The 25,208-nt window shown below is 43.5% G+C and overlaps 1 protein-coding gene and 1 long non-coding RNA gene across 3 annotated transcripts in view; one reads left to right on the top strand and one right to left on the bottom strand.

Moving 5' to 3' along the window:
• The window catches only part of LOC121470683 (uncharacterized), a 126,354-nt gene extending 112,226 nt beyond the window's left edge, over nt 1-14,128 (bottom strand). The window contains exon 1 of the long non-coding RNA XR_005981839.2: nt 13,718-14,128. This is a non-coding gene — a long non-coding RNA (uncharacterized lncRNA). The remainder of the gene's footprint in view (nt 1-13,717) is intronic.
• A 130-nt stretch (nt 14,129-14,258) lies between these two features.
• Nucleotides 14,259-25,208, top strand: part of GLRA1 (glycine receptor alpha 1) — a 40,781-nt gene continuing 29,831 nt past the window's right edge. For both annotated transcript variants that reach the window (XM_030284286.4, XM_030284285.4), the window contains exon 1: nt 14,259-15,273. In XM_030284286.4, coding sequence (XP_030140146.1) covers nt 15,218-15,273 — 56 coding nt within the window. In that variant the 5' untranslated portion in view covers nt 14,259-15,217. The remainder of the gene's footprint in view (nt 15,274-25,208) is intronic.

Below are 25,208 nucleotides of genomic sequence, written 5' to 3'. Positions count from 1 at the left end.
GTGAGGAAACACCATTGTGATCTTACTCTCTCCTTGGTGCAAATGTCACATCTCGACTTGAGTAATTACAAATAATTGGCTTTGAACAGGCCACATTTCCTCTCTCAGCCCCTGCTTGTACCACACTCCATCCTGTTTTGGCCCTAATTACAGAGAATAATAAATCCAGCTAGACAGTGCTTTTCTGAAGAGTAATTTGGTCTGCCTTGTCCCAGCACTAATGAGTTTGTTAATAGAGGGATTTCCCCTCTCCCTCCCCTCTTCTAATCTGTCTCCTTCAACAGCACCACTCACACCGGTAGCCACCCCCTGCCACAGCAGGTGATGCCTCTCCCTGACCCATATTCTCCTCCAAGGCAAAGAGATGCTGAGTATTGCACCTCCCAACCTCCTTCTTCATTCAAAGCAGGCACAAAGCAAGCACGATTAATAATTCTTTGTTAACGAGCATCAAGAGAATCAACCATTTCACAATGCTGGCCTATTCCAGCCTGCCTGGTCAGAACCAGCACAGGAGTCTGGAAAGCATCTGAGTGCTGGAGAATCAGTTTAACTGCTGGCCCAAATAGGGAAAATGGGGAAAAAATACACAAAAGTCTGATCAAAATGTCACCTTTTTTTTTTTTTTTTTTTAATGTTTTAAAACAACATTTTAAAGCATCTCATTTATCTGCCCAAATGGAACCTTTCAGATGCCCTACAGGAAATATGTTCTACCTCAGTCTCCCCTGAGAGAAGCAAAGCACAGGAAGGGGTAGATGTTCTCAAAAGATCAACAACTTCTGCCTGTCCCTTGTTCAATAAAAGCCCTGCTAGGAAAGAGAAATGCAGATTTATTTTCCCCTCTATCTGGAGAAAAAGAGAGTTGTATCTTCACTCCTAAGCAAACATTTCCTAACAAAAATGACTTTGTCAATGACTTTTTGAAAAATCTCATCCCCAGTTTTTGTCCCCAGCAAATTTAAACAGCATTTGCAGAGGCAGATGTCAAACTTCAGTTGCTATTAACCCAAACCTCAGAAGAATCCCATTTCATGGTACTGAAGGGAGATGACTACACAGGTGGCTTTGCCTGCACCATCTCTGCAAAGTGAATACCAGACCCTGGAATTCCAAAACCCATTTTCTATTAAAAAAAAAAGTATTTTTTATTTTTCACCTTACAGTTGGAAGACTTGTCAGAAACAATTCCCTAAGGTCAGCCCAAATTCACAGATAGTTCCAGTTCCCCTCAACACAGAACTTTCCTAGAGTATTTTCATGCCTCGTCTGGATCTGGAGACGTGTCATAGGTCTGTAGGTATTTCTGTTCTTGGATCATTTACAGTCTGAATTTAACCTAAAGCAGCAAGTCTGACACAAGGAGAGAAGGTCCTTGATTTGATGTGAGGGGTACAGAGAGGTACAAGGGATTCTGAAGATTCCAGTTCTGACTTCAAGCTCTGCATTTTTCCCCCCTAAGTCCCTTATTTGACAAAACTATTTTCTCATATCTCTCTGCAGCCCATTTGTTATCCTCTCTATTAATAAACCCTCCTTCCCTGATGAATCACTGCAATTTATCATTAAATTAGAAGATGAAATGGGTCTTTTTTCTTTAAACAAGGAGATTAACTACTATCAACAGGCTATTTCTCCATTATAGAACTCCATCTTCCTCACCAAATGCAGGAGTACCTTTGTTTGAAGCAGCCCTAAAGGTGATGCAAGGGGAGAGGTTCAATCAGAGAGGTGACATCCTGCAATGTAAATGTATGGATCAACCTAAAAATGGCTGTGGAAGACAATACATGGCATTATGACCATGATTCACTCTGGAGTTTTCTAATAGTACTGTGAAAAACAAAAAAAAACAAAAAAAAAAAAAAAAAGGAAACTATGAAAAAAACCCCCAAAAAACGTTTAACTTGTACTTAGATGAGACTGCCAGGAACTGATATGACCAAGCACAGTCTAGACAACAAAACTTATCTGTGCATGCACAGCCCAGGGATTAATCACACCCCAAAAGGTCACTCAGGAGAAGAATTCAGCTAAATATGAAGCAACCTTCTGCTGGAAACCCACACCTGCCTCTCACATCCTTTTGGTATCACGCAGGTCCTGGGAGCTGTCCCTCACCAAACTGCTGAAGTTCAGCACCATCACAAATACAGAAGGTGCCCCCAGCTCCCCTGTGGCCAGGAAAGCAAGTTTGAGCCTTGTGAGCTTCCCTGCATCATTTCACCCCCTGGACACGTCTGTCTGTGAGATTCAAACCCCATTCACTGTGGTATGAGCAGCTGTGTGAGGGGAGTGGCAGAGCCCAGGTGTTTTCTCAGGTCTCTTTCTGTCCCATAAGTGATGCCAGCAAGGGGCAGACCAAGATGTGAGAGGGATGGAGGTTCAGCACAGCCCGTGCTCCTCTCCAGGAAACCACTTCACTGCACGAGCTGCCCTTTGCTGGTGGCTTTTGCTGCTAAAGTCAGCTTTGGGAAGGTGTAACAGAAGTCAGTCAGCACTAGGCACCAGAGAAAACAAAAAAATCCAGTACCATTCCCTAACAATTCCCAGATCCAACCCCTTCACACACACAGTAATTTGATTACTATCTCCAGAACTACATAAATTCTTTTCTTTTATTCTTGGATGCTAAGGAGATAACCTGTCTTCTGCCCCCACAGGTCTGGCAGATGAGAGAAAATGGAATTAGGATTTTATGCCACTGTCACCATTTGTGATGAACTTTCTCCTATAAGGAACATGGGCTTATCAAGGCAGAGACAGCCCTGCCAAGCACCCTTCCTGTGTGCCAGTGTGCTCCTCTCTCCAGATGTGATCTCTTCTGGAGCAGCACTCTCTGGCTGGGCTATTCACAGGCCCTTGTCAGCTTTCTGCATTGAAAGAATCTATTAATTCCAAGTAGGAGCTCATTCTCAAAGGAGCTGCTGATGAAATGGAACTGATAAAATGGAGGTAATTTAAAGGTCAGATGAAATCCAGCTCATGTTCATCCTGCTTGTAATGGAACATCACCAAGATGCTTCATCAGCAAAGGGGCATTTCTATGTATTTTTATTTTTTTAAGAGACATTGCTTATCCGTAACAGAGACTCCAAACATCTGATAAGAAAACTTCCCACATTAATCTAACCAACAGCTGCCATCCTGCTGCCTGCCTGGGTGTCCCTTTCTGGAAATTAAATCTCCTATCATCTTTTTATCACACTTTGGAGGGAAGAAATGGGTGCCAAATGCAGCGCTCAGATGAGCAGCAGAAGCAGGAGCTGAAACTGATAGGGCTGCAGTAATTCAGGCATGCAAGGCAAGTCTGCCTGCAGAACATTCCTCCCCCTTTGCTCTGTGCCTACAACACCCAGTTACAAATTTTGGAGGTGGATTCCTCCTGGTCCCTTTCCTTGGCCAGGTTTAGGTGTTGAGGTACTCCACAGCCCATGTGAGAAGGGATTTCTGTGCAGTGCAATCCACTCCACACACTTTTCCTCAGGTTCCACACACCCTGCCTGAGCTCAGCAATGTCCAACGAGTGCACTGGGGCACACAGAGGAGCAGGGTCTGTCTGCAACACCTGAAACTTCTTTGCTGGGAGCAGAATCCAACCGGTACTTGCTACAGATAAACCTTCCTTCACAGATGGAAAAAACAGAGTTCATCTCGCTGCTCTGTTTCCTAGTGAAGCAAAAAGCTCTTGCAATGGGATTGCTTCTTCCCTCCAGTCTATTCTCTGCCTCCATCCTTCATGTGCTCCTCCCCCAATCCCTATAATTAATATTAAACGTTACAGTTTTGTCCTATTAACACAAATTGGCCTTTCCAGAGGCAGATTAAAGAGTTTCCACTGGGGATTTCTTCTCTCCTTTACAATTTGCCTTCTCTGATCAGTGCTGTCTATGTCTCTCACTAGGCTCCTAAGGGGAAAGGAGTGGGAGGGAAAGAGAAGACAAACACTTATTAGCAACTCCTTTGAAGAGCTGGAGATTGTGAATTAAACTGATTATTAACTCCCATCATGCCAAGTTCCCCTTTTCTCCCTCCTTCTGCTCCTCCTCTGGGAACAGTAATTGGTAACCACACAAGTCATGTGCATAAAGTTTCACCTAAATCATTTACAGGGCAGCATAAACCAACAGACTCTCTCTTCATTTCTTTGGAGAAAGTTGGTTTTTGTTGCTCAGTGATGAACACAGGCACATAAAATAGACATAGAAATGTAAACTTACATAGAAATGCAAGTGTGAGGTGTTGGCACATTCCCAACTGCATGACCTGTCCAGTGTGGTGCTTGGAAAGAAACACACGTGTTAGCCCTGAGGCAGCTCTAGTTCCCTTCCCAAATGGGTCCTCAGGGATATTTTAGTCCTGAATCCTTGAGGGTCACGGAGGGACAGACCTGACTCATCAGACATGTGTCACTTGCACTCACCATCACCAGGGCTGGCAGAAGTACCACACTCACAGCCCCGCACACAAACCAGCCACCACCACAGCCAAACTCCACCAAACCCTTGCTCTGACTCCTCAATAACACAAGCCCAAGGGAGGAAGAGGTGTTCAAAATCCTTGGGCACCTACAAATTTGGTAATCTGTCAAATACACTCCATACCCCCACCTCCTGTGCCTTTCCCAGAGGTTCTTCTTCCTCAGAGACCCAGTTCCATGGGGCAGTCTGGCCAGCTGGTGCCACTGGGGGCTTTGGACAGGCAGTAAAACATCTTTGAGCCTGTCAAGCCAAGTGAAAAGGAGCACAAATGTTATCTGGCTTATTAAAACATTTCATAAGTAAATGGCTGTTTCTGGGGCTGTGATGGTAAATGGATAACTGAATTTAGTCACAACAGCAGCAAGAAAGCCTGGGCAATGACAATTCACTGTGACAGCTCACCGTACTAATTAAGAAACAGCAGCATAATGAGATGTACAATCTATTAAATAGGATGTGTGTTTAAAGTGAATAAGCTATTTATAATCAAGCATTTATTTAGTGTACAGCAAGCCTCTTATAAAATCTGAATTAAATGCAGAACTACCTGTAGACGTGTGGCATTTATTTAAAATGTTTCAGGATGCAGTAGCTTCTTCAGCAAAGATAACTTAATCAGTCCCTGGAGCTTTCCCTTCCTCTGCTAGGACAAGGCAAGAGCAGCTGTATTGATTTCTAGCATCCAGCACTGCCACGTGAGCCAGTTTATTGGGCCAACAAACTGTTTAACAGACAAGGTCCCAGAGGTCCCAGGTTTCATCTGGGAGTATAGGCACACCCTCTGTGGATAGCTGTTGAAATGCTAACTGGAATTTATTAGACAATAAATACATCACATCACCAAGTGCCAGGAGCAGAGCCTACCTGTCAGACTGCCCAAAGTCCACTGCAACATCCCGTTTAATTTAGAACTTTGTTCACCTTCTGTTATGGCAATTGCATACTGGATTCCTCCCCAGCCTTCCACCAAAATAGTGCAGACTTTTTGAGGAAAAGATGGTGTTTTGCCAATGTTAAAAAAGCACCTTGTGTATAATTTATACAGGCACTAACCTGCTCCCAGAGATTCTGAGTGAAGAGGTAGAACCATAGGGCTGGGAGATGTCTCTCTTACACTTCCCAGTGAGACCTGCCCATTTTCAGCCAAGTTGTGGGTCCTGGAAAGCCTCAGATCCCACAAGTTCACAGAAGTTCTCAGAACTTTCTTCTCCCCTGAAGTTGGACAACTGCTTGAGCACATCAAGACTACCCCAGATGTAATCAACACAGCCTACAAGTTCTCATATCCAAGATTTTGGAGCTTTTTGGAATGTTGAGACTTATAAGAGACTTTTCCAGGATTCCCTGGGTTTTTGAGGAATGTCAGTTAAATAAGAAGTGGCCCAGGTCCAGGATCTGGAGAGTATCTGAACGTGGATAAAGTAATTACCCTGGCAGTTCACCTCTGGAAGCCCTGAAGTGCTTCAAATCTCAATGTCAGTTCCTTATCCAAAGAGTTGCCCAGAGGAATTCAGTAAGTCGGACAGAGCTTCAATTCACAGACTTTAGAAAGTATTTTCCTGTTAAAAAGTCCAGGAACAGTGAAGTTTTTCTAAAGAGATGGTTGTCACTTTTATGTGGGAGAAAGAGGCTTTGGAAGTTCTCTGATATTCCTGAGAATGAACATGAATATCCTCGAGGAAGGACATGTGGCACAGCTTAGATTTGGAGGCACTTGCCCTGTGAGTATCCAGAGAATAGCTTGGAGGTACAAAAATATATATTTTTGTATACACACACACACATATATGTTATAATATTTTGGTGATTCCTCTACAGACAATTAAGCCACCTCTCAAAAACCAAGAACATCAGAATAGTTCATGCCTATGCAATAAAGCTCTCTAAAATTTATTTCAGTAACCAAGCTCTGGCTCTTTAGTAGAGTTTTTTCCACTTAAAATACTATGAGTACAAAGAGTGCACTATCAGAAATATCTCCAGTGTTTTTGTCCACACAAGAGTCAGGTGATTGTCTCCAAAGTTCTGCCAAATATGGAATTAAACTGCTTCAAACCAAGGCTACTCCCTCCTTTTCTCTCCCTATCACAGCCCACAATGCCAAACAAAATTCTCTGCCAGTTGAAGGGACTGCTTTTCCCATAGATAAGTCATCTGAGAGGAGATTGGAAGGTTTACTTCCACGGGGAGAAGTCTTTTCTAGACCATGATGACATGACATGAAGACTTAAAAAGTTAAGGCAAAGTTTTAAAAAGTTAAAAAGTTAAGGCACCTCCACGTGCAAGCGGAAATGTGCAGGGACAGGTTTTGGTGCCTGCTGCATTCAGACAACCAGCCAAAGGAGAATATGGCATCACAAGCTCCTCCAGTCTCCTTTGAAAGCTGCCCATTGCTTTGATTTACTGCTTTTTTGTTTCCAGACAGCAGCTTCATAGACTCCATAATCAGGCAGCAAATGCAAAGTGAGGCCAGCCTGGCTATAGGCGTGGAGATTTAATGAGAGCATTGTGATTCCCATGTCTCAGCCAAGCTGTTTCTCACCCCAGGTGTTTCCATGTCTTCCCTGAAATCTAACAAAGCCTTTTCTCTTTGCACAGACTACATAAATCACTTCTGTTCAGTTCAATTGCCTTAACAGAGAACTGTTTTCATGGGGAGGGAAAGCTATAGAAGACAAAAAGGCCAATGTGGTGCAACATTATGAACAGGCTGGAGTTTCTTTTTTCTGATTTGTCCAAAGGAAAAAAAATCATGGTAACACTGATTTTTTTACTACAAATAATTGTATTGATGCTTGGGGGAAAAAAAAATCTGAGCTAGTGTAATTTTACCAAAAAACCTTCTGTTTACACCCTGAGTTTTTTACATTCCTTCTTTTCAATAAATACAGGCCACTGATGCTTGCAGGGATTTGCAAAAGCTTTGCAACATTGGGCTTTCCAACACACAGCAGCAACAGAGCAATACTGCAAAACTTGCAAGCAGTAGCACTTTGGTCTTGTGTCAGCTGAGCTGTAGACACAGAAGATATCTGCCTGGAGAGTCAATAGAACCCATCATGATTCTCATATTTTGAAGAGGGAAGAGAATTTTGATTCTGGCAGAAAAAGCAATCGTGCAGTTAGAGCAAAAAGAATTATCATCTAAGATTCTCCAACATGCACCAGTAAGAATACTCACTGTGCAAGAGGAAGTTAATCATTAGTATCCTAGGAAAATCAGGGAATTCCATTCATTAATGGTGGCAGTCATTTAGAGGAGGAGTTGTGTCAAGTGCTATGATCAAGCAGAGCTGACCACAGAGGAACATTCCCTCCATTCATATTTGGCAGAGGATAAGTCAGTGCTGAGAGTTCCCAGATTCCCTTTGCTGAACCCAATGAGTGGCCCATGCTAATCCCCTCTCCAGCTGGTGAATAATCAGTTTTATCAGACCACAGGTTGGATTCAGAGCTCACTGAACAAACTTTGCAGCCCCCCTGGGGGTGGCAGGAGGGGAATTTTGTCCAAGCCCTGGGCGAACACTGAGCTGAGGGAGGGCATGAAAAAGGCCTGGAACCTGTCACAGGGTTTAGCTCAACAAGCTGCAAAGAAATGTGTAGCCCAAGGCAATAACAAGCAACTTAGCAAATATGTTCAATTCTCTGTTCTCTTTCACCTGAGGCTTTAGATAGCACACCTGAGGCAAGGATTTTAGGTGAGGTAAGCATCTCAACTCACACAGCCCGGCTGAGGTTTTCAAATGGCCCCTTTCACCTCCCTCTAGCACTTCCAGAAACTGTTATCAGTAAATCTAGTGCAGAGGTATCCTTACTGACCCAGCCCGGCACCAGCGCTCTCTGCCTGGAATACAGGGGCAGAAACAAGATGCTTTTGGGAAGGCCAAACAAGCCACCCAAGTCAGCGATGCTCAGGGAAATTTCTGCGAGTCCATAGGGCCACGGTTTTAAACAATAAAATAAAATAAAGCTGGGTAATAAATTCTTTGCCTAATGACCTCTCAAAATCCCTGCTTACCCCACTAGGGATAGCAGAATTACTTTGGATGGCAATGGAACATACTTCTCCCTCAAAGCCAAAATGGATGGAGGATCAACCCCTTTGCAATGTCTAAAAGAGGAGGGATCCTACAAGGATTCTTTTATTCTTTAGATGTCTGACATGCAAATATTTCTATTGCCAAAAGCTTAAAAATAATAATAGTAATAAAAAATGCAGATTATTTCTTTCACTCCAGAAGATAAATTTTCCTGCTTGGTCCTGTGAGTGAATTGGGGCATGTAAGAGGATGCTCCTGTATCTAAGCATTGAAACACTGAGGGGCCACTTCAGCATCACTGGTTGTTTCTTGATTTCCTTGTCAAGTCTGTTGTTTGCAATCAAACTTTTCCTCTAAAGGGTTCCATTTTTGGTGTTTCCCACACACACTCTATTGAATTCACAAGATGAATGAAGCAATAAAAGTGTTCAATGTATTTATTTCCCTCTTTATCCTCCTATATTATTTTTTGGTTTGGGGCTTTTTTTTTTTTTTTTGAGAAGTGTGGGGTTTTTTAATCGAGTGATTTTGTTTTGCTTATTTTTATTCCAAGACAACAGGAATGAAGAGGGTCATGTGAATAACTCTAGGTCTGCCCTGAATCCTTCTATACCTCTGCAAAACCTGGTGCCTGCTCACAACAAAATAGATAAAGTTTTTTTTTCATTTAAAAACAAGATAAAGGGTAGAAAAGTTCAATTTCCTGCAACATTTGAGGACAGCTAAGGCAGGAGCAGTGGGCTTCATAACACTGAGAGCTAAGAGAATATTTTCAACAATTGCAGAATATTTCCAACATCTTCCAACAAGTTCTCACAAGACTGGCTATAAAAGTAGCTTTGGCTTGTTTTCATTCACACAGTAATGTAACTAAAAAAAAGTTTCATTGGTCAAGATTTTTGAAAGAAATAGTACTCCTGGATTTTCGGAAATCGCCTGGTAATTGTTCTGTACAGGTCAGAAACAATTAACCCAAATCCTGCAAGCTTCTAGTGGGAGTGTAATTTTCTTTTAGGCTTGCACTGTAATTCTAGCAGTGTGATTTTTGTAGGGCTACAAGGTCCTTGCTGCTCTCTTACTGCAAGACAGGTAATGTACATAAATTGCAACCATGACAAGCCTGTGATACTCAGTGAGACCACTCACAGCTCAAGTGTCATTATGTGATATATGAGACATGGAAATTTATTAATAACTCAGCACTCCTAGGGGGAAACAACCATCCATTCATTTTTATTTCCTCTTCTTTAGGGATTACTGCCTTAGCCTGGACATGGGAGGACAAACACACATTCAAATCATGTTGCACAAAGCGAGATCTTTGCTTGGCTTCCTGCAAATGTTTAGGGTGTCATGAAGTCATCCTAGCCCAGGGCTGCACTGCCCTTCCAGAGAGTCTGTGATCACAGGTTGGATGTCACCAGACCTGTGGGACCACGTCTCCAATGATGAGAAATCAGTTCCTACTCTATTTGCCAAGAAATAACATGCCCAGGAGTGGGAAGGTCAAGGACAATCCATGGAATGGCTCTGTCTGCAGAGGAAGTTGTAGGGCTGAACCTCAAATATAGTTAGACCTGTAATTTTAAAAACATGTGGGGTAATAGGCTGTCAAACAGTGATATTTGTTCTGAATTTCAGTCAAAAATATCAATCATCTACACCACAAATCCATCACCTCCATCCCTTGCAGCCTTCCAGTCTTGGGCTGCTGAATTTCCCAGACAAGACACCAGTGGTTGTTTTCCACAGAGCCAATGCATATCAAAAGAGAATTTATCAAACTTTTCATCAGTGTTCAATGCTAAAAATATTTTAAACTATGGATACTTCCAAAAGTAGTGGTAGATGGACCTTTGCATTAGGTTCAGTGAATTCTTACATCTGTACATGTTTTATGTAAATAATTTTTTTCTGCACTTTGTTGCAGAAACACCTTATGGCGTTATTGTACTAGCAATTACTTTCTTAAAAAAAGAAAAAAAAAAGAATTACAGGTTCTCAAGTTTCTAAGAAAATTGTCTTTATTTGAACCATCTTGCACAGAAATAGCTTACTCGGCATGGAAATTAGCTGAATAGGAAATTACTTTATGGAACACTGTAAAATTCTGTGAACTTAACTCTAATTTAAAATTTGTTTTTCATTTGTTCAGTGTCAAAAAGGCAAGTAGTGCTGCTGTAGCAATTTGAATCTCTGCCTTGGGAAGCAGAGTTCTTGGGGCACTGTTTCCTCATTAGCCATTCTCCAAAGAACAAACTGACAATAATGGATTTAGTATTCCCAAGATAATGCTGAGTGTACTTTACTGCTGTGTTGGCCACCTCTTATCCAGAAATCCTGTCATTTATCTGGGGAAGGAAGGCAGTGCATGGTCAACTTGAAGGAGTTTATCACCAGGATGAATTTATATCAGATTTTGAATTCCAAAAAGCAAGAGGAGACTAAAATGACTCTACCTGCTATAAAATCCAGAGATGGAAAACAGATCAGGAATGAAATCAACTTGCAGTTGTGAATTAATCTTTAGGTTAATTCTCAGCATAGAGTGCATGGTCACCTCATCACAGAGTGATTCCCAAGACCTTCTGTGTTCTCCTTTTCTTTAAGCAATTCTATTCTATCAAAACCAAAATCAAGCCACAGCCTACCAGGAAGAATAGTTTTCTTCACAGAGAAGAATTCCACATGTATTGTTCAAAGGGAAAGGATCAGGGAGGAGCCTCAGAAAGGAAAAACAGATATTCCTTGACTTTTATCAGTTCTCATGCACACCCTTCCCAGCTGATGTCCCCAAGTTTTAGTTCAGTGCTGAAAAACAAATTAAAACCATTATCTTTGTGGTATCCTATATTGAACAGAATCCATCACTCACAACCCAGAGAGACAATGACAGAGAATCTTCCCAGACAATTTCACCTACAAGCGAGTTTTACAAGACTCATCTACTTTGAAACTAAAAACAAGAACAAGAATGAACATGCAGCAGTTAATTAAAATTTTAAGAGCCTCATTTGACATAATGATAAGTTATCTTCAACTCTGTAATTTGTACAAGTGCCACCAGAGAAAGACTAATGCCTTTCAAAACCATTTGGACTCTGCTTGAAAAGCAGCAGACCTGGCAAGTGAACCTTTCCCCTAAAAAAAAAATCATAAACCACTGCAACAAAACCAAGCAGAAAGCTAGAACCTGATCTAAGAAGAAGCCAGGACAGACCCAGGGAGAGAAGTACCTGGTGACAAGAGTGACTTAAAGTAACAGTGATAAAATTGATTGCAGATTATTCAATTATTCAATCTCCAGGCCTATTTCCAGTTTATCTGCAGTAAACTTCTTGGAGAACTGAAAAAAATCTAAATATCTGGCATGGTACAGAACACATCTGGGAAACTTCATCACAGATATTTACAGATGAAAGAACATCAGGAACTACAGAACACAGAAAGTATAGATGGGGGTCAGTGAGGCTGTTTCTGGAATCACCGGGGTTAAATCAGAGGATGTGAATTCCAAGGACCTGAAATCATCCTGACCAAGGCCTGACATGTTCACATAGCACAGTACAGAGCACTGTACCAAGGCAAGCAGTTAAGAGTGAGATAGTACAGCACAGACAAAAATGTAAAGCAGAATGTGTCGGTACCTTTGGTGTCATCCTGATAAGACACGCAAAATTTATATCCCTAAATTCTCATTTATTTTTTACTCCCTGGTCTAAATCACCCCAATGCCTAGACCTGTTCCAAATCTCTGCTGCAACCTGGTTTTTCCTCCATTTCTCCAAATGTCAAAGCAAATAATGCTCTAGTTTCTCTCCAGTAGGAAGAAATATTTGAATATCACCTGAAGAGTCCTTGGGTCCCCTGGTCAGCATCACCACCAGGAGAGATGGCAGCAAAGCAGAGAAGTTCTTTTCCTGGGAAAAGCAGCTCTGAGACCCTTCAACAGTAACAGCCAAGAAGATTCTTTATACTGTATACACACAGATTTAATTGCTTTTTTGATCTTAAGCACAGCTCCCCTGCTCCCCTGGCCCAAGAGAGCACAAGGACAGCAAGTGGGGACAAGAGGAAACAAGCCCAGATTCCTTTGGTATAAAGATCAAACTTGCAAGCACGGGAAATACCACATGAGACATTTCTATCTCCTACAGAGCCCATTTCCATTTCTAAGGGAACAAGAAGGCTGACAGCCTCTACAATTAACCCGCAGATGCCAAGAGATGATTCTGCTTCCTGCTTTTTGTACTGCTTCCCAGTAAAAAAGCCAGGGAAAGACCATTTCTTTCCTGCTGTGTGGGTCCTGTTAACACTCTCGGTCTGGAGCTCCGCCTCTGGTCTGTCAGCGCACAGGGGGCTGGAAAAGCACAGAGGCTCATCAATGTGGGGATAAATGTCAGGTGAGAAGGGACAGCGAGGAGCCAGCAAGCAGCAGGCAGGGAATGCTGCATGGAATCACGTCCCCAGGAATCTCCATGAGGTGAAATCAGAGCCTGTTATTAATCTATCCAGACACCGAGACCCAGGAGCTGGAGTAAATCCGATTAAATTCCCACTGTACCAGTGGCTAGAAGCCAAGCAGGTCTTTCTTTTCTTTTGAATGGTGACCCAAAGGATATTTCTGTCTGCTTCACTACATAAACATACTGCTTTAAAATAAAACCAAACCAAAAAAAAAAAAAAAAAAAAAAAGGAAAAGAAAAAAAAAGAAACCAGAAAATTAAAAACATCATGTGAATTCTAGTATGGCAGTAGCCCTTTGAGAACTCAAAACAAGAAGAAAAATGAAGTTATTTCCCAGACTGGAGTGGGGCTACAATAGTGATGGAGAAAGCAGTCATCCTCCACCCTTCAGCATGGGATAGGAAGAGTCCTTGAACAGATTAAAGACAGCTCAACAGGGGTTAAAAGCAAATCTTTGCCGTGGGGAGTTTTGCAAAGCACAGGAGAAGTAAACAAAACAGAACTTAAAGAAGAATAATCCCAATACAGCGGGACAGTAGAGAAGAAAAAAAAAAATCCTGGACTATTTAGGAGAGCTAAGTTTTTTCAATTCTCAGAAGTTGCTGAGAAGCCGAGCAGAGTGACACTGACAAAGTGACCAAGGAGCCCCATCCTCCCCACCCGACCACCAGCGCAGCACCCTGTGAGCACAGCTGGAGCTGTGATCAGAAACTACTGAATGCTCCTTACCTGCCCTGGCCTTGATGGCTCTGGTGTTTGCCAAAGCTCTTTGAAAAACCAAAGACAAAAGAAAAAAAAAAAAAAAAAAAAAAGAAAAGACAATCAAACAAAACAAAAAGAAAAATGAAAATAAAATAAATCAAAGCTAAACAATAAAATAATCACGAAACAGAGATGCTCCTTAAAAGCCAACAGCAACACATATCAGCTGCCAGCCAAGCAGATCATCCACGAGACGGAGATTTAAGGCACGTTTCTCTTGCCCTGTCAAGGGAGACGATTTCAGAGACTTCTTAAAAAGACAGCAATTCGGAGTAAAAAATTTGAAACAAACCAAAACGTATCAGCGCTTTAAAGGTTAACGGCCTCTGCTGAACAACATGCGTTTATCCAACCACGTCCTAGAGTAGTTTTTTCAGCCCCGAGACCAATGAGCACAGCCAAGAGGAGGGCCTTGGGATGGTGGAGAGGCTGAGTTACCCCCTCCCCTCTGCCTTCCCTCTCTCCACCTCCCCCTCCTTTTTTTTTCCTTTTCTTTTTTTTTTTTTTTTTTTTTTTTTTTTTTAGTTTAGTAAATTAATGCAGCAAGAAACTCCCAAGATCTGGCGAGTCCTAGCAGGGGAGAGAGGGTAGAGGGGAGATGAGATGCATTAGGAGGACACTGAGCCACTTTCTTTCCGAGCACAATGGAAGTGCTTCCCAAGAAACTTCCCCTTCGCTCCCCTCCGCTCTAGCCCTGAGCAATGGGACACCTTCCCTACAGCAGCAATAACTTATCCGGGAGGAAAACAGCCCAGGAAGCCGGAATCAACAGCAGCCAAACGGCGGGCAGGAAAGCGACACAACCGGGACTGCAGCGCGGCTCCAGACTGACAAATTCCTGTGGATGTAATTAGGAAGACACCCCGGCCAGCAGCGGAGATTAAACCCTGGGTTGTTGAGGGCCGTCGTCCCCCCCAGCTCCCACCTCACCGCCAGCACCCTGATGGCAAACCTACACCCGCTGTCGCCAGCCTGATGTCCGGAGCGACATCGCGCTGAAGGGAGGGCTCCGTGAGGGCAGCCCCGGCCCCGAGCGGCGCTGCAGTGGCGGGGCCCGGCGGAGGAGGGCCGAGCGCAGCGGCGCCGCTGCCCGCGGTGCTGAGCGGGCGCTGTCCGGGCCGAGCCCGCCGCTGCCCGCGGTGCTGAGCGGGCGCTGTCCGGGCCGAGCCCGCCGCTGCCCGCGGTGCTGAGCGGGCGCTGTCCGGGCCGAGCCCGCCGCTGCCCGCGGTGCTGAGCGGGCGCTGTCCGGGCTCAGCCCGCCGCTCCCCGCGGTGCTGAGCGGGCGCTGTCCGGGCCGAGCCCGCCGCTCCCCGCGGTGCTGAGCGCGGCCGCCCGGTCGTGCCGGGGCTGCTCCGCTCTCTCCAAGTGCCCGGTTACTTTATTGGCCAACGCCACCGGCCCACCCCTCACGGAGTACAAAACAAAAAATAACAAACAACCAAAAACACAACAGCGAGAGCTGGAAAAATGTGCAACGTCAACGCGCTCGGAGTCTACGTGTGGGAGACGATCGTTTTCTTCAGGTAAGGCTCGGCTTTACGCGAGGAGCACCGTGCCCAGCCCAGCTCGGGCACAGCCTGCCTCCCCTCGGTGCCCTGTGCCGCCCCTCGGTGCCCCGGGCTCGCTGCCGCCCAGCCCCGGGCTCGGGACGTTCCGCGGCTCGGGAGTTACTCCGTTTAATTAGCACCGCAATCTCGCTAACCGCAGTGCTGAAAACACCGAGCCCGGCTGCTTGCAAAGTGACAGCTAGTGGCGGCTGGCAATGCTGCACTTGAATTTGCCCGGGTAAATATTCCCACCTCGCCCCCTCCCCACCCTCAGATTGCAGGTGAGTTCCGTGGGATGCTTCCACTGCCTGCCTCTGAGGGCTCGCCCTCTATCCTTAGCTGTGTTTAAAGTCACTGAGAGCAAAGAATAATCTCCTTCCTTCCCAACTTATTTTTTCTCTTTCATGCTGTTTTGAATATTCTTTCTTTGCAGAATCTAAATGAAAGCCAAAGGGGGAGGGGGGAGCTTTTCCCAATCGTGCCCGTTATCACCCAGCTGTATTTTGACTCTGATTTAGATGTGTTCAGTTTCTCCTTAAGGCTAAGATAGAGGGAACATCTTTAGTCTTAAAGAATTGCTTCTTGTCCCTCTATCCTTGCATTGCTTTTAGTAAATGGACAAAAAAATTGGATGGTAGAAGCTTCTATATTTAAATGAAAAATGCAGCCTGCTGTAGCAAGTGAGAGACACCAGATATAGGCAATTGATGAAAAAAACCCTGTTTCATGACCTGAACTTGCTCATCAGTCTCAGCCTTCAATTCAGTTGCAGGGCTCTTACTTCTGTGTTTTGCCAAAGTCTCATCTCATAGTTTAATGTGAAAACACGGGTGTTATTTGCATAAAATCACTAGTATAATACTTACTATTTTATAAATAATGGTAGTAGACCTGCCAATACTGGCCAGACTTTAAGGCAGTATTCTGTTTCCTTTTGAACACAAAAGCCTTTCTAGGTATAAAAAAATTGAACATCCCCACTTGTTCCTGTAATTCTGCTGAAATTCAGAGACAGCAAGATTGTCTCATGAACTCAAAGCAGTAGATGTTTATGTTAGCTAAAACAAGAGTTCTAGAAATAACTAAAATCACCAATCTCTGAGAAGCAGTGCCCAACAATCAACACTTCAGAGCCATCCTTTCTTGTCTTAGCCACAAGTGTATTGCAGCCCTTCACGACACAGTGGGATGAGCTGACAGTGAGCAAATGGATGTGAATAAACTCTTAGGTCAACAGTGGGGAAGCATTGGGTTAAAAAGCAAACAAAACAAACAAGACTGAACAACACAAACACCAGAAAGCAAAAGGAAAATCACATAACTGAAAATAAAGAGTATTTCCAGGCTTGCATTTGCTATGTCCGTGGTACTGAAGCCTCTGAAGTGCCAGAACAGGAAAATTGATGCACATTAGTCCTGCGGATCCTGCTCACACTTGTGCTTCATCACACCACACGTGTGAGCACTGACAGGTTCCCAGCACATCCATCACAGTCATGGGCAATTCAAACCCCTGGCAAACCATTCACTTCAGATTCTAATGCAAAGGTTCATAATGTTATAGATTATACGCAGATATAGGTGGTATTACATCATATTGCATCCAAAAGGTATTTCTGGAACTTTAATTTCCCCAAAATCAACATTTAAGAATATTTGAAAGTGCTTTAATGCAATTATAGGGAAAGGATGAAATCAAATTTGTTTATATACTGCAATAATATTTTAAATACATTTTTAAAAACCCAAACAAAAAAGCAATGAGTAATTCCTGCTCAGAACTGACTCTACGCAATGTTTTTCTTCTTTTCTCTCCCACTTTGTGTTATGTATTCAATTTATTACAGGCCAAAAATCTACCAGCCTTTCTAGTCCAGGAATAGCTTTGCTATTTCAGTTTCAGTAAGAGAAGTTAATTAATAAACAGTCATTCATAAATTTAGTGTGCCAATTACTCCTGCACTTAGTCATACATGATGTTTAACAAAGCCAAAGCTGATAATCCAATAATCCGTAAGAGAAGTATGCATTGCTTTAAATTACAGAGTGCACCATGCTTTATTGTCAGCCTTTCAAAGAGAATCCATTGCATGTTAGCATATATACCACACAAATATATATTAAAAAAAAAAAAGAAGAAAAGAAAAAAAATCTAACGCTCCAAGGAAAACTATATACAGCCAATATAGGAAAATAAGCCAATATAGAAAATAAGGCTAGATTTGTTGCTTAACAGAAATGTCCTCCACCAGCCATTTAAAAAACAAGACCCCATGGGAAAGAGTAACAGCTGGTGTGTGAATGCAAACATTATGGTACTGCCAATATAATATTTGTTTCTGTTCCAGCTGGGGTGTTTTAGAAGGAATTTGTGATATGTGCCTTATTCTGACATGCCTTTCTTTATGGAAGAGCACTTCCCATCCTGCTACCTGCCTCCTCAGACTGCAGTCACTTAGCTGTGACTCAGGCTTTTACTGGGAACCTGGGCAGGGATGGGAACTGGGCTGGCATGGGAGATGAGGACAGCTTGTTTGACCAAGCTTTCCTTACAGGCATCTAGATACAGCAAAGTGCTAGTTCATTAAAATAGATTGGACAGTTTGGGGCAATATTGGACACAGGGATTTCCAGATGTCCTGCTTATATCTGTGGAGACATTTACAATCAATCATTCTCCCAAAGTCTAACTACACAGCTGAGTGTTCAGCTGTGAATTCCTTCATGCAAAACAAAATGCTCCCTTATCCTGTGGAGATCTTGCCTGGACTTTATGTGGTACCATTGAATTTTCATAGCTGCAATGGTCCAGAAACACCACCGCATAAGCTGGAGGTAGGAATGCACCTTGCCAAACTAGCAGAGAAAAGATGCCCTAGAACTCACCCCTTACCCAAACTGACACTGTCCTGTGAGGTTTTGAAAATCTCTGGGCCTGATTTTGGTCCTAATATCGGGAATCAGCAGCACGACCTTCGTGACTCAAGATCAGGGTTGGCCCCTTCTGAACAAGAATCTGTCAGCTAGCAGGAGTGATTCCAGACAACTGCTCCAAGTGAGTCACAGGCTAAAAGTTGTTGCCAGCCTCAGTCCCTATTGGATTGCTCCAACTGGCATGCTTTTATTCCCTCCTGTCAGTAACAGAGCTCTTCATTGCCAGTTTTTAAAATAATAAGAGGGTGCCATTGTGAACATGAAGCCTCAACTTTGTGGAGAGGGGAAAAAAAACACGAATAAACCTTCTTCTAAAACAGTCTTGGCAAGGGGATGATTGGAGAGCTGCTGGTTTCATCTCGTTGAAAATACCAAGAGTGAGAATAACCTGCACTATCTCTAAGCTCTGCAGGGAGAGGTAGCATTACAGACTGAAGCCCTAACCCAAGACTTCCAGAGCCACAAGGTAAATGAAGTAGCAGATATAGTCAATAGTCAACAGAATATTTGCCATGAGTACTAAAATACACTAGAAGTTGTGCCTTATGACCTGTTTGAAGAGTCCCTCATCTCCATGAAATAAAAGTGATTTAGCAAGTCTTGGACCAGATGGTTCTAAGGATACTCTTTAGCTGCTTTGGTCTGCAATCTTTAATAGCCCCATTAGAGACCCCACTAAAAGGATTACAGAGCCAAGGTTTGAAAATGTGACCATGTAGACAATTCTAGAAACCCTTATAAATCATTCTGCAAAGACAGATTAATTTGGTGTCATTGCAGTAAAAGCACAAAATGTCTGGGACCCTGCTTCCTGCAGGAACTTTGATCCATCCATCCTGATTCTTGCATTTAAGACAAATCAGCGAAAACTACATAAAACATTTTATGACAGTCTAATCTTAACCTTCTGCTTAGCCAAACAGCTGCCTCAAACAACTCCAGACCTGCTCTGTCGATGGTTCAGAGCAGAAGACAGGCTCTACAAATGTCTGTGAAAAAAAACCCACATTCTTCTCCCCTCACCTGAGGTTGGCTACAAAGAGCAGGAAAACCCTAAGTAATCAACTTGCTCATCAAAACCATTACAACCAATATTGCAGTTTATCACATGGGCTAATAAAACACCCTTGGTGTCTGAGGCACTGGTGCTGTGCAGATTTTAGATAATGCAGACTGGCCATCCACCTTGGCTCACTCTGAACATTGCCCCACACTGCAGCAAGTCCCACTGGCAGAACACAGATTTACTGCTCAAATACCTGAGAGCTGCTGCTTCTGAAAAGAGCTCAGGATTGGAGGGAATGGTCAAACCCTGCCCTTACATGCAAAGGCACTACAGAGACTTCCCTCAAAAACAACAATTTAGGCATGGGAATTCTTATTCTCCTTCTCCCATAAGAGGTGTTGGAGACCCTTAGGTATGAAGCAGGTCAGCAGCCCTGACTCTGAGTGTCCCAAATTTAACAGCACAGAAAAGACTCAGGAAGTTCACTCTGCTGCTGACCAAGTGATTCCAGCCAGAGAGGAAAGCTCTCGGAAGCAGCAGCACAGGGCAGCTCCCCTGGTCCTGGGCAAACATCCCATGTGAGCTTAAGAAATTCATCTCACCAAACCCTCATGAGCTGACCTGGATAGAAAAGGATCTCGAAGTCTGGATTAAGAAGTTAATCAATGTCCAAAATTAAATTACTTTATTATCCCAGCAGCAAGCAGCAATCATTCATGTGCCATAGGAAACCAGCAGATAGGCCTGTTCTCATTTCACCCCAGCATGCAGCTTAAAAGGACTCTCCAAAATCCAGTGTCAAAACAAGGTGTCAGACCACTTGATGAATAGAATTGCTATTTAGGTACTGATGAAAGACAAGGGTCTTATAAAAATAAATCATGCTTTAAAAACCACACTAACTCACAACATTTAATTATGTCAAATCACATCACCTATTCTCACTTGCTTATTTTCCATAACCTGGAGCTTTTCTGAGATCCCAAAGTGATCAGTGTTAAGACAACAGATAGGCTGCTTACAAATTATGACTTCCATCTGGTTTATTTGCCTGTATCAGCTCTCACTGTTGTGGCACATTAAATTAGGGTTTCCCTATTTCCAGTAAATTACTCTTTTGCTCTCATTACATGACATGTTTCTACTGACCTTGATCTATCAGCAAGAGCACAGCTCATTGGGCTTTTTATGAACTATGGTTACACCTGTGCACCTCACACCTTCCAAGAGAAAGGATCCATCATAAGCTTTCGAAAGCTAAAAATGTCATTCCAGCACACCCTTCCCACCACAGTTTGATTCTATTTTTTGAGGGACAAAAAGAGTAATTCCAAGAACATTTGATAACTTTAGTTTGGAAAAAAAAAATCCAACAAAATACAAAAACCCAAACCAACAGCACACCAAAACCCAACATCAGCTTGGGGTACATGAAGCAAAAAGGAAGGAGTGAGAGAAGTAGGAATTCTTCCTGCAAGACACTGGAAGGATCAGCAGCAGCAATGACCATAAAACTCAACACCAGATTGTCTGGCTGCTGACTTCCAGACCTACTTGCACAGCCCAGGGAAGAGCAACTTTTACATTGTACCAGCATAAAAAAACCTATTGCTAATTCAACAGGTCAGTACCTTTTAAAGAGACTGAAAATTCACCAATTTCTTTTCTCTCACCATTTCCCCAAAGTATCCAAACAATTTACATTTGTTTGCAAAGACAGACAAAACAGAAACCATTTCCCTCCAAAGGAGGTGGTTTGCATTGGGATTTCTTAGCCAAGAGTGGTGCAAAATGTTAGAGTTCCCTTCCCCTCTTGGGAAAGTGCTGATACAGCCCAGCTGATCTGGTGCTATTGATCCCGTACACACCTCTGAGCTGCTCTTAAATCTCTCTGATGCTTCAAGAGACTAACGCACAAAAACTGAAAAAATCCAGAAATACAATATTTGTCCTCCCCTCAGCAAGGCCCAGAGTGGGCCTGCAGAAAACAGAAATATGGAGCCAGATGCACCCATTGTTCACAGGAGCTGAGCTTTGCCCTTTATGCAGGCAATTAGTTCATCCACACAGTGCAGCATGGTAAGCTGCTGATTTGGGGACTGCACCACATCTGGCTGGTACAGGGGCACCTGTAAATACATCTCTGCTGAGCATAAGTGCCAGCAAAAAGAGCAGGATAAATCTTAATTTACCAAGCCTCACAAAATTTAGATTTTGAGAGGGAGGGCAAAACATAAGAAAACACTTTAGCACCTCTGCTTTCCTTTTGATTTCTCCCTCTTCACTCTTCCATTGAGGCTGACAGCCAGGCTAGAAATAAAACAAAATAAAGGGAAAAAAGGACAAAACATCCTTAGCAGGCAGCCAGGGAACCCTCTTGTGTTTATCAGTGCCTCACTGTGGGTGGGTGAAGAGGGAACAGAGCACCTGGGGGCTGCCAAGCCCAGGAGTGTCGCATGGCTGGAGCAGCAGGGCTTGCAGTGCCATCAATCATGCCCGGCTGTTTCAGAGCAGAGCTGCCACAGCAGCTCCCCTCGCCCTGCGACCACTCGCCCAGAATGCAAATCCCGAGCCCAGCCCGGCAAACACACACATCAATTAAACAGCAGCACAAGGGGGATCAGGGGTGGATCAGTCTGGCTCAGCAGCAAAATGCAGCTGAGCCAGGAATCCTGCAGGAAATCCAAACAAAGTCATGGTTTTCTCGCCTTTATTTGATTTCTTCCAATTTTGTTTTTATTCTTTTGTTTCAGCTGATGCCCATAAAAAGATGCATAAAGTCTCGAGCAGAGACTCCTGTCTTTCACAGGGGAGTTACAAAACCTAAATGCTTGCAAGGGCCAGCTGTTATCAGCACCCTTTAAAAAAGTCTTAGCTCCAAATGTCCCTGCTGGTGCCAAGGGTGCCTGTGCAATGTTGGATCAGTCCCCCGTTACATCAGGATTTTGTTCACCACAGGTATTATTACCCCAGTGAGGAGTGGAGAACCTCTGGCTTGCTGGGTGAGGGAATCTTTCCTTAAAAGAATTGTGTCCACAGCCTGTCTTCACAAAGTGACTTTCTGAGGGGCATGTTTACAATCCTGTCCCTGTTTGCTCCCAGGGCTTTCACCCTCTGTGAGCACTGCTGACCAGGGGAACAGCTGCTGGCACACCCACGCACAACACAGAATTCTTTTCTGCACCAGCTCTCCCAAGATCCCACCTCTCCTGCCATCCCATGGACCTGGGAATTGCAAACATTGCCCAGCTTCCATCCCCATCCATCACACCCTGACACAGAGCTGTGGACTTTGAAATCATCTCCCAGCAGTGTGGCTGACAAAGCAGCAGCCTCATCAAACACAACTTGCTCACAACTTGCACCAGGGCTGAAAAGATAAGTTTGGTTTTTTCAGTTCCCTGACAAAACAAAGGGAACTGAATAAGTTCCCTTATTCAGAAAAGTCAGAGGGCACCTGGAGTGAGGAGGAGAAAAGCCCTCCTGAGCAGGGGACCCATGGCTTAGCCATTCATTCCAGAAGTTACACTTCATTATTACTCATGAATAAACTGATGAATTACACCAGGAATCACAGAGGACAAAGAGGGAACATTCAACTCCAGCAGGGTAATTGCGTTGCAATGACAATGATCAATTCCATCAGAAAATATCAACATGGGCACTCTCATCACACAACTCACTTTACACAGCACAGATTTCATCAGAGAGCCCCAGTCTTACCACAGGACCCTCAGTTTTGTAGGTAGGTTGCACAGGTTAGCTCAGGAGACCTCTTCAAAGGATCTGCAGCAAAAAGTTCCATCTCAGAAGATAAAATCCACCACCACTCTGCACTACATGTCATACCTCTTAAAAGAATTCTATTAATACTTCTGATTTCGCAAAAAAAAAAATTACAATTTCCTTACCCAATCTTAACGAGTGGCATGAATCCTTAAACTATAACTAATTTTTCAAAAGCTGCCATAGTGAGCTATTTGAACTGATGGAAACACACCTGAGAGCACGACTGCAGAGCTATAGATAGAAGAGCATCCACGATTTCTCGTAATTCTCTGACACTTGTCTGGTCTGTGATCTAAAACCCTCTGACGTCAATTGAGGTTCCCATTACAGCTCTCCATCCAAACACCAAATCAGGAGCACATGAGCAAAGAGAATATTCTTACCTAGATTATGAAGTTTCATCTTGTTAAGATGTTTTCCCTCTTTATTTACTGCCTTCAGGAAGGCTGTTTATGCACAACTTTGAATATCTGACTAGCCCTCCTGACTTTAAAAGGAATATGCAGTGTGTGTGTGTGAAGCTACAGACACATGCTTTTGTCTTTGCAAGGATGTTTCCCCCTTTGTTTTTCAACAAAAAACAAAAAGCAATTATAACTTTGGAGTTTTTTTGTAGGCCTCTCAGTATAGGCACAGGTGAGAGCCAGTGCTGGTGTTTGCTGGATTTATCTCACTAGAGGAGGTAATGCCTGTGGCTCAAAAATTGATTTAACAAACACTTTTTAGTATGTGATAATCTCTAACACTTCTTGTGATAAGAGCAATAGCACAACAACAATCCTTGTGAGGAGCAGAGACCCAGCACAAAACTGAGCATTATTCCCCTACAACTTATTGGTCTTCCTGTGCTATTCCCAGCTATATACAATGTGCAGATTTCTCCTCCCCACAGCCAATTGTCTGGTCATTTATTATTTTCTTACTGCTCTGTCCAGGCAGCGTCAGCAAATGTTCCAAGTGTTGGTGTCTTTCCATAGAGTTAATCAGTGTAATTGGGATGGTTTATAGCTCTGGACAGAGTGTTTTGCCATATGGCATAGGAGCCATGGGCTGCAGGAACGTGTCAGTGGAGCAGAGACACCAGAATGCTGCAGTCTGAAGAGATTTTTCTCACTCCAGTGAAGTTGTTACAGCTTTCCCTGGATGGGAATGATCACAGAGGGTTAATGCCCTGAGGCTCATGAAAAAGTGCCTCCCAGCTCCTGTCCTTAGGTACAGCCACAGGGACCAGTGACAGCGGGGATGGTGAAGGACCTTTGAGAGTGTTTTGGGATCCTTTGGGTTAAAACTTTAACTGATTACATCCTGTGACTACTGCAATGCAGTTACTTCTGGTGCAAGAGCTAGAACTGGTTTAAAGAGCTCACAGCAACAGAGCACAGCCATCCAGGACAGAAACATTTAGCAAGCCTGCTCTTTCTGTCCTGTCCCCATCCTCCTGCCACTAATGGAGACACATAATAGCTCATTGCCCATTTCTTTCTCAGAGTGAAATCTCTCCACAGGGTCTCAATTTCCATATTTCTCCAGTCTCACTATACACATCCACTTTCCTATCCTGTTCCTGTATCCAGGCCTGCTCCCTGCCTATTCTGCATAAGCACTCAACTGAATTAAGAAAACAACCATGTCCAAATTCCCTTCCCACCTGTGAGAATTAACTTTAAGATTCCCCCCTGAGTACACCCCATACCCGCACGCCAAGGGCTGTACCACAGCAGCAGCTGAGCACGACCAAGGGAATGAGATCACCACTGTGCAACCAGCACATCTGTAACACTCACAGCTCCTTCTGCTCAGCACCAGGATAGGCCAAAAATTCAGTATTGGGGCTCTCTTCTCCCACACACCTCCACTATTCTATCTCCTTTCCACCTCTAATGCTGCAGGCCAGAAGTTCAGACAAGGTGCTGGAGAAAAACAGGCAGGCAATGAGTTTCATCCTATTTAATTGAATTGCATATCAATATTGATTGTGCTATTAATTTTGATAGTAAATCTAATCATTAAAATAAAAAGTCTGCTTGCAGTCTCTGCCAAGCCTTCCCAGCAAGGGTCTGGCAGCATTCCCCTCCAAATAACATGTTGGTGTGCAGTCAGAAATAAATGTCTGGGTGCAGAGTTTAGGGCTGCCACTTTTTTTTTTTCAGGACAATCTGTCCTTCCTGCTGCAGAGAAGAGA

This window comes from Taeniopygia guttata, chromosome 13 (genome assembly GCF_048771995.1).
Source record: "Taeniopygia guttata chromosome 13, bTaeGut7.mat, whole genome shotgun sequence".
NCBI classification, from domain to species: Eukaryota; Metazoa; Chordata; class Aves; order Passeriformes; family Estrildidae; genus Taeniopygia; species Taeniopygia guttata.
This window is presented reverse-complemented; position numbering and strand designations above follow the sequence as displayed.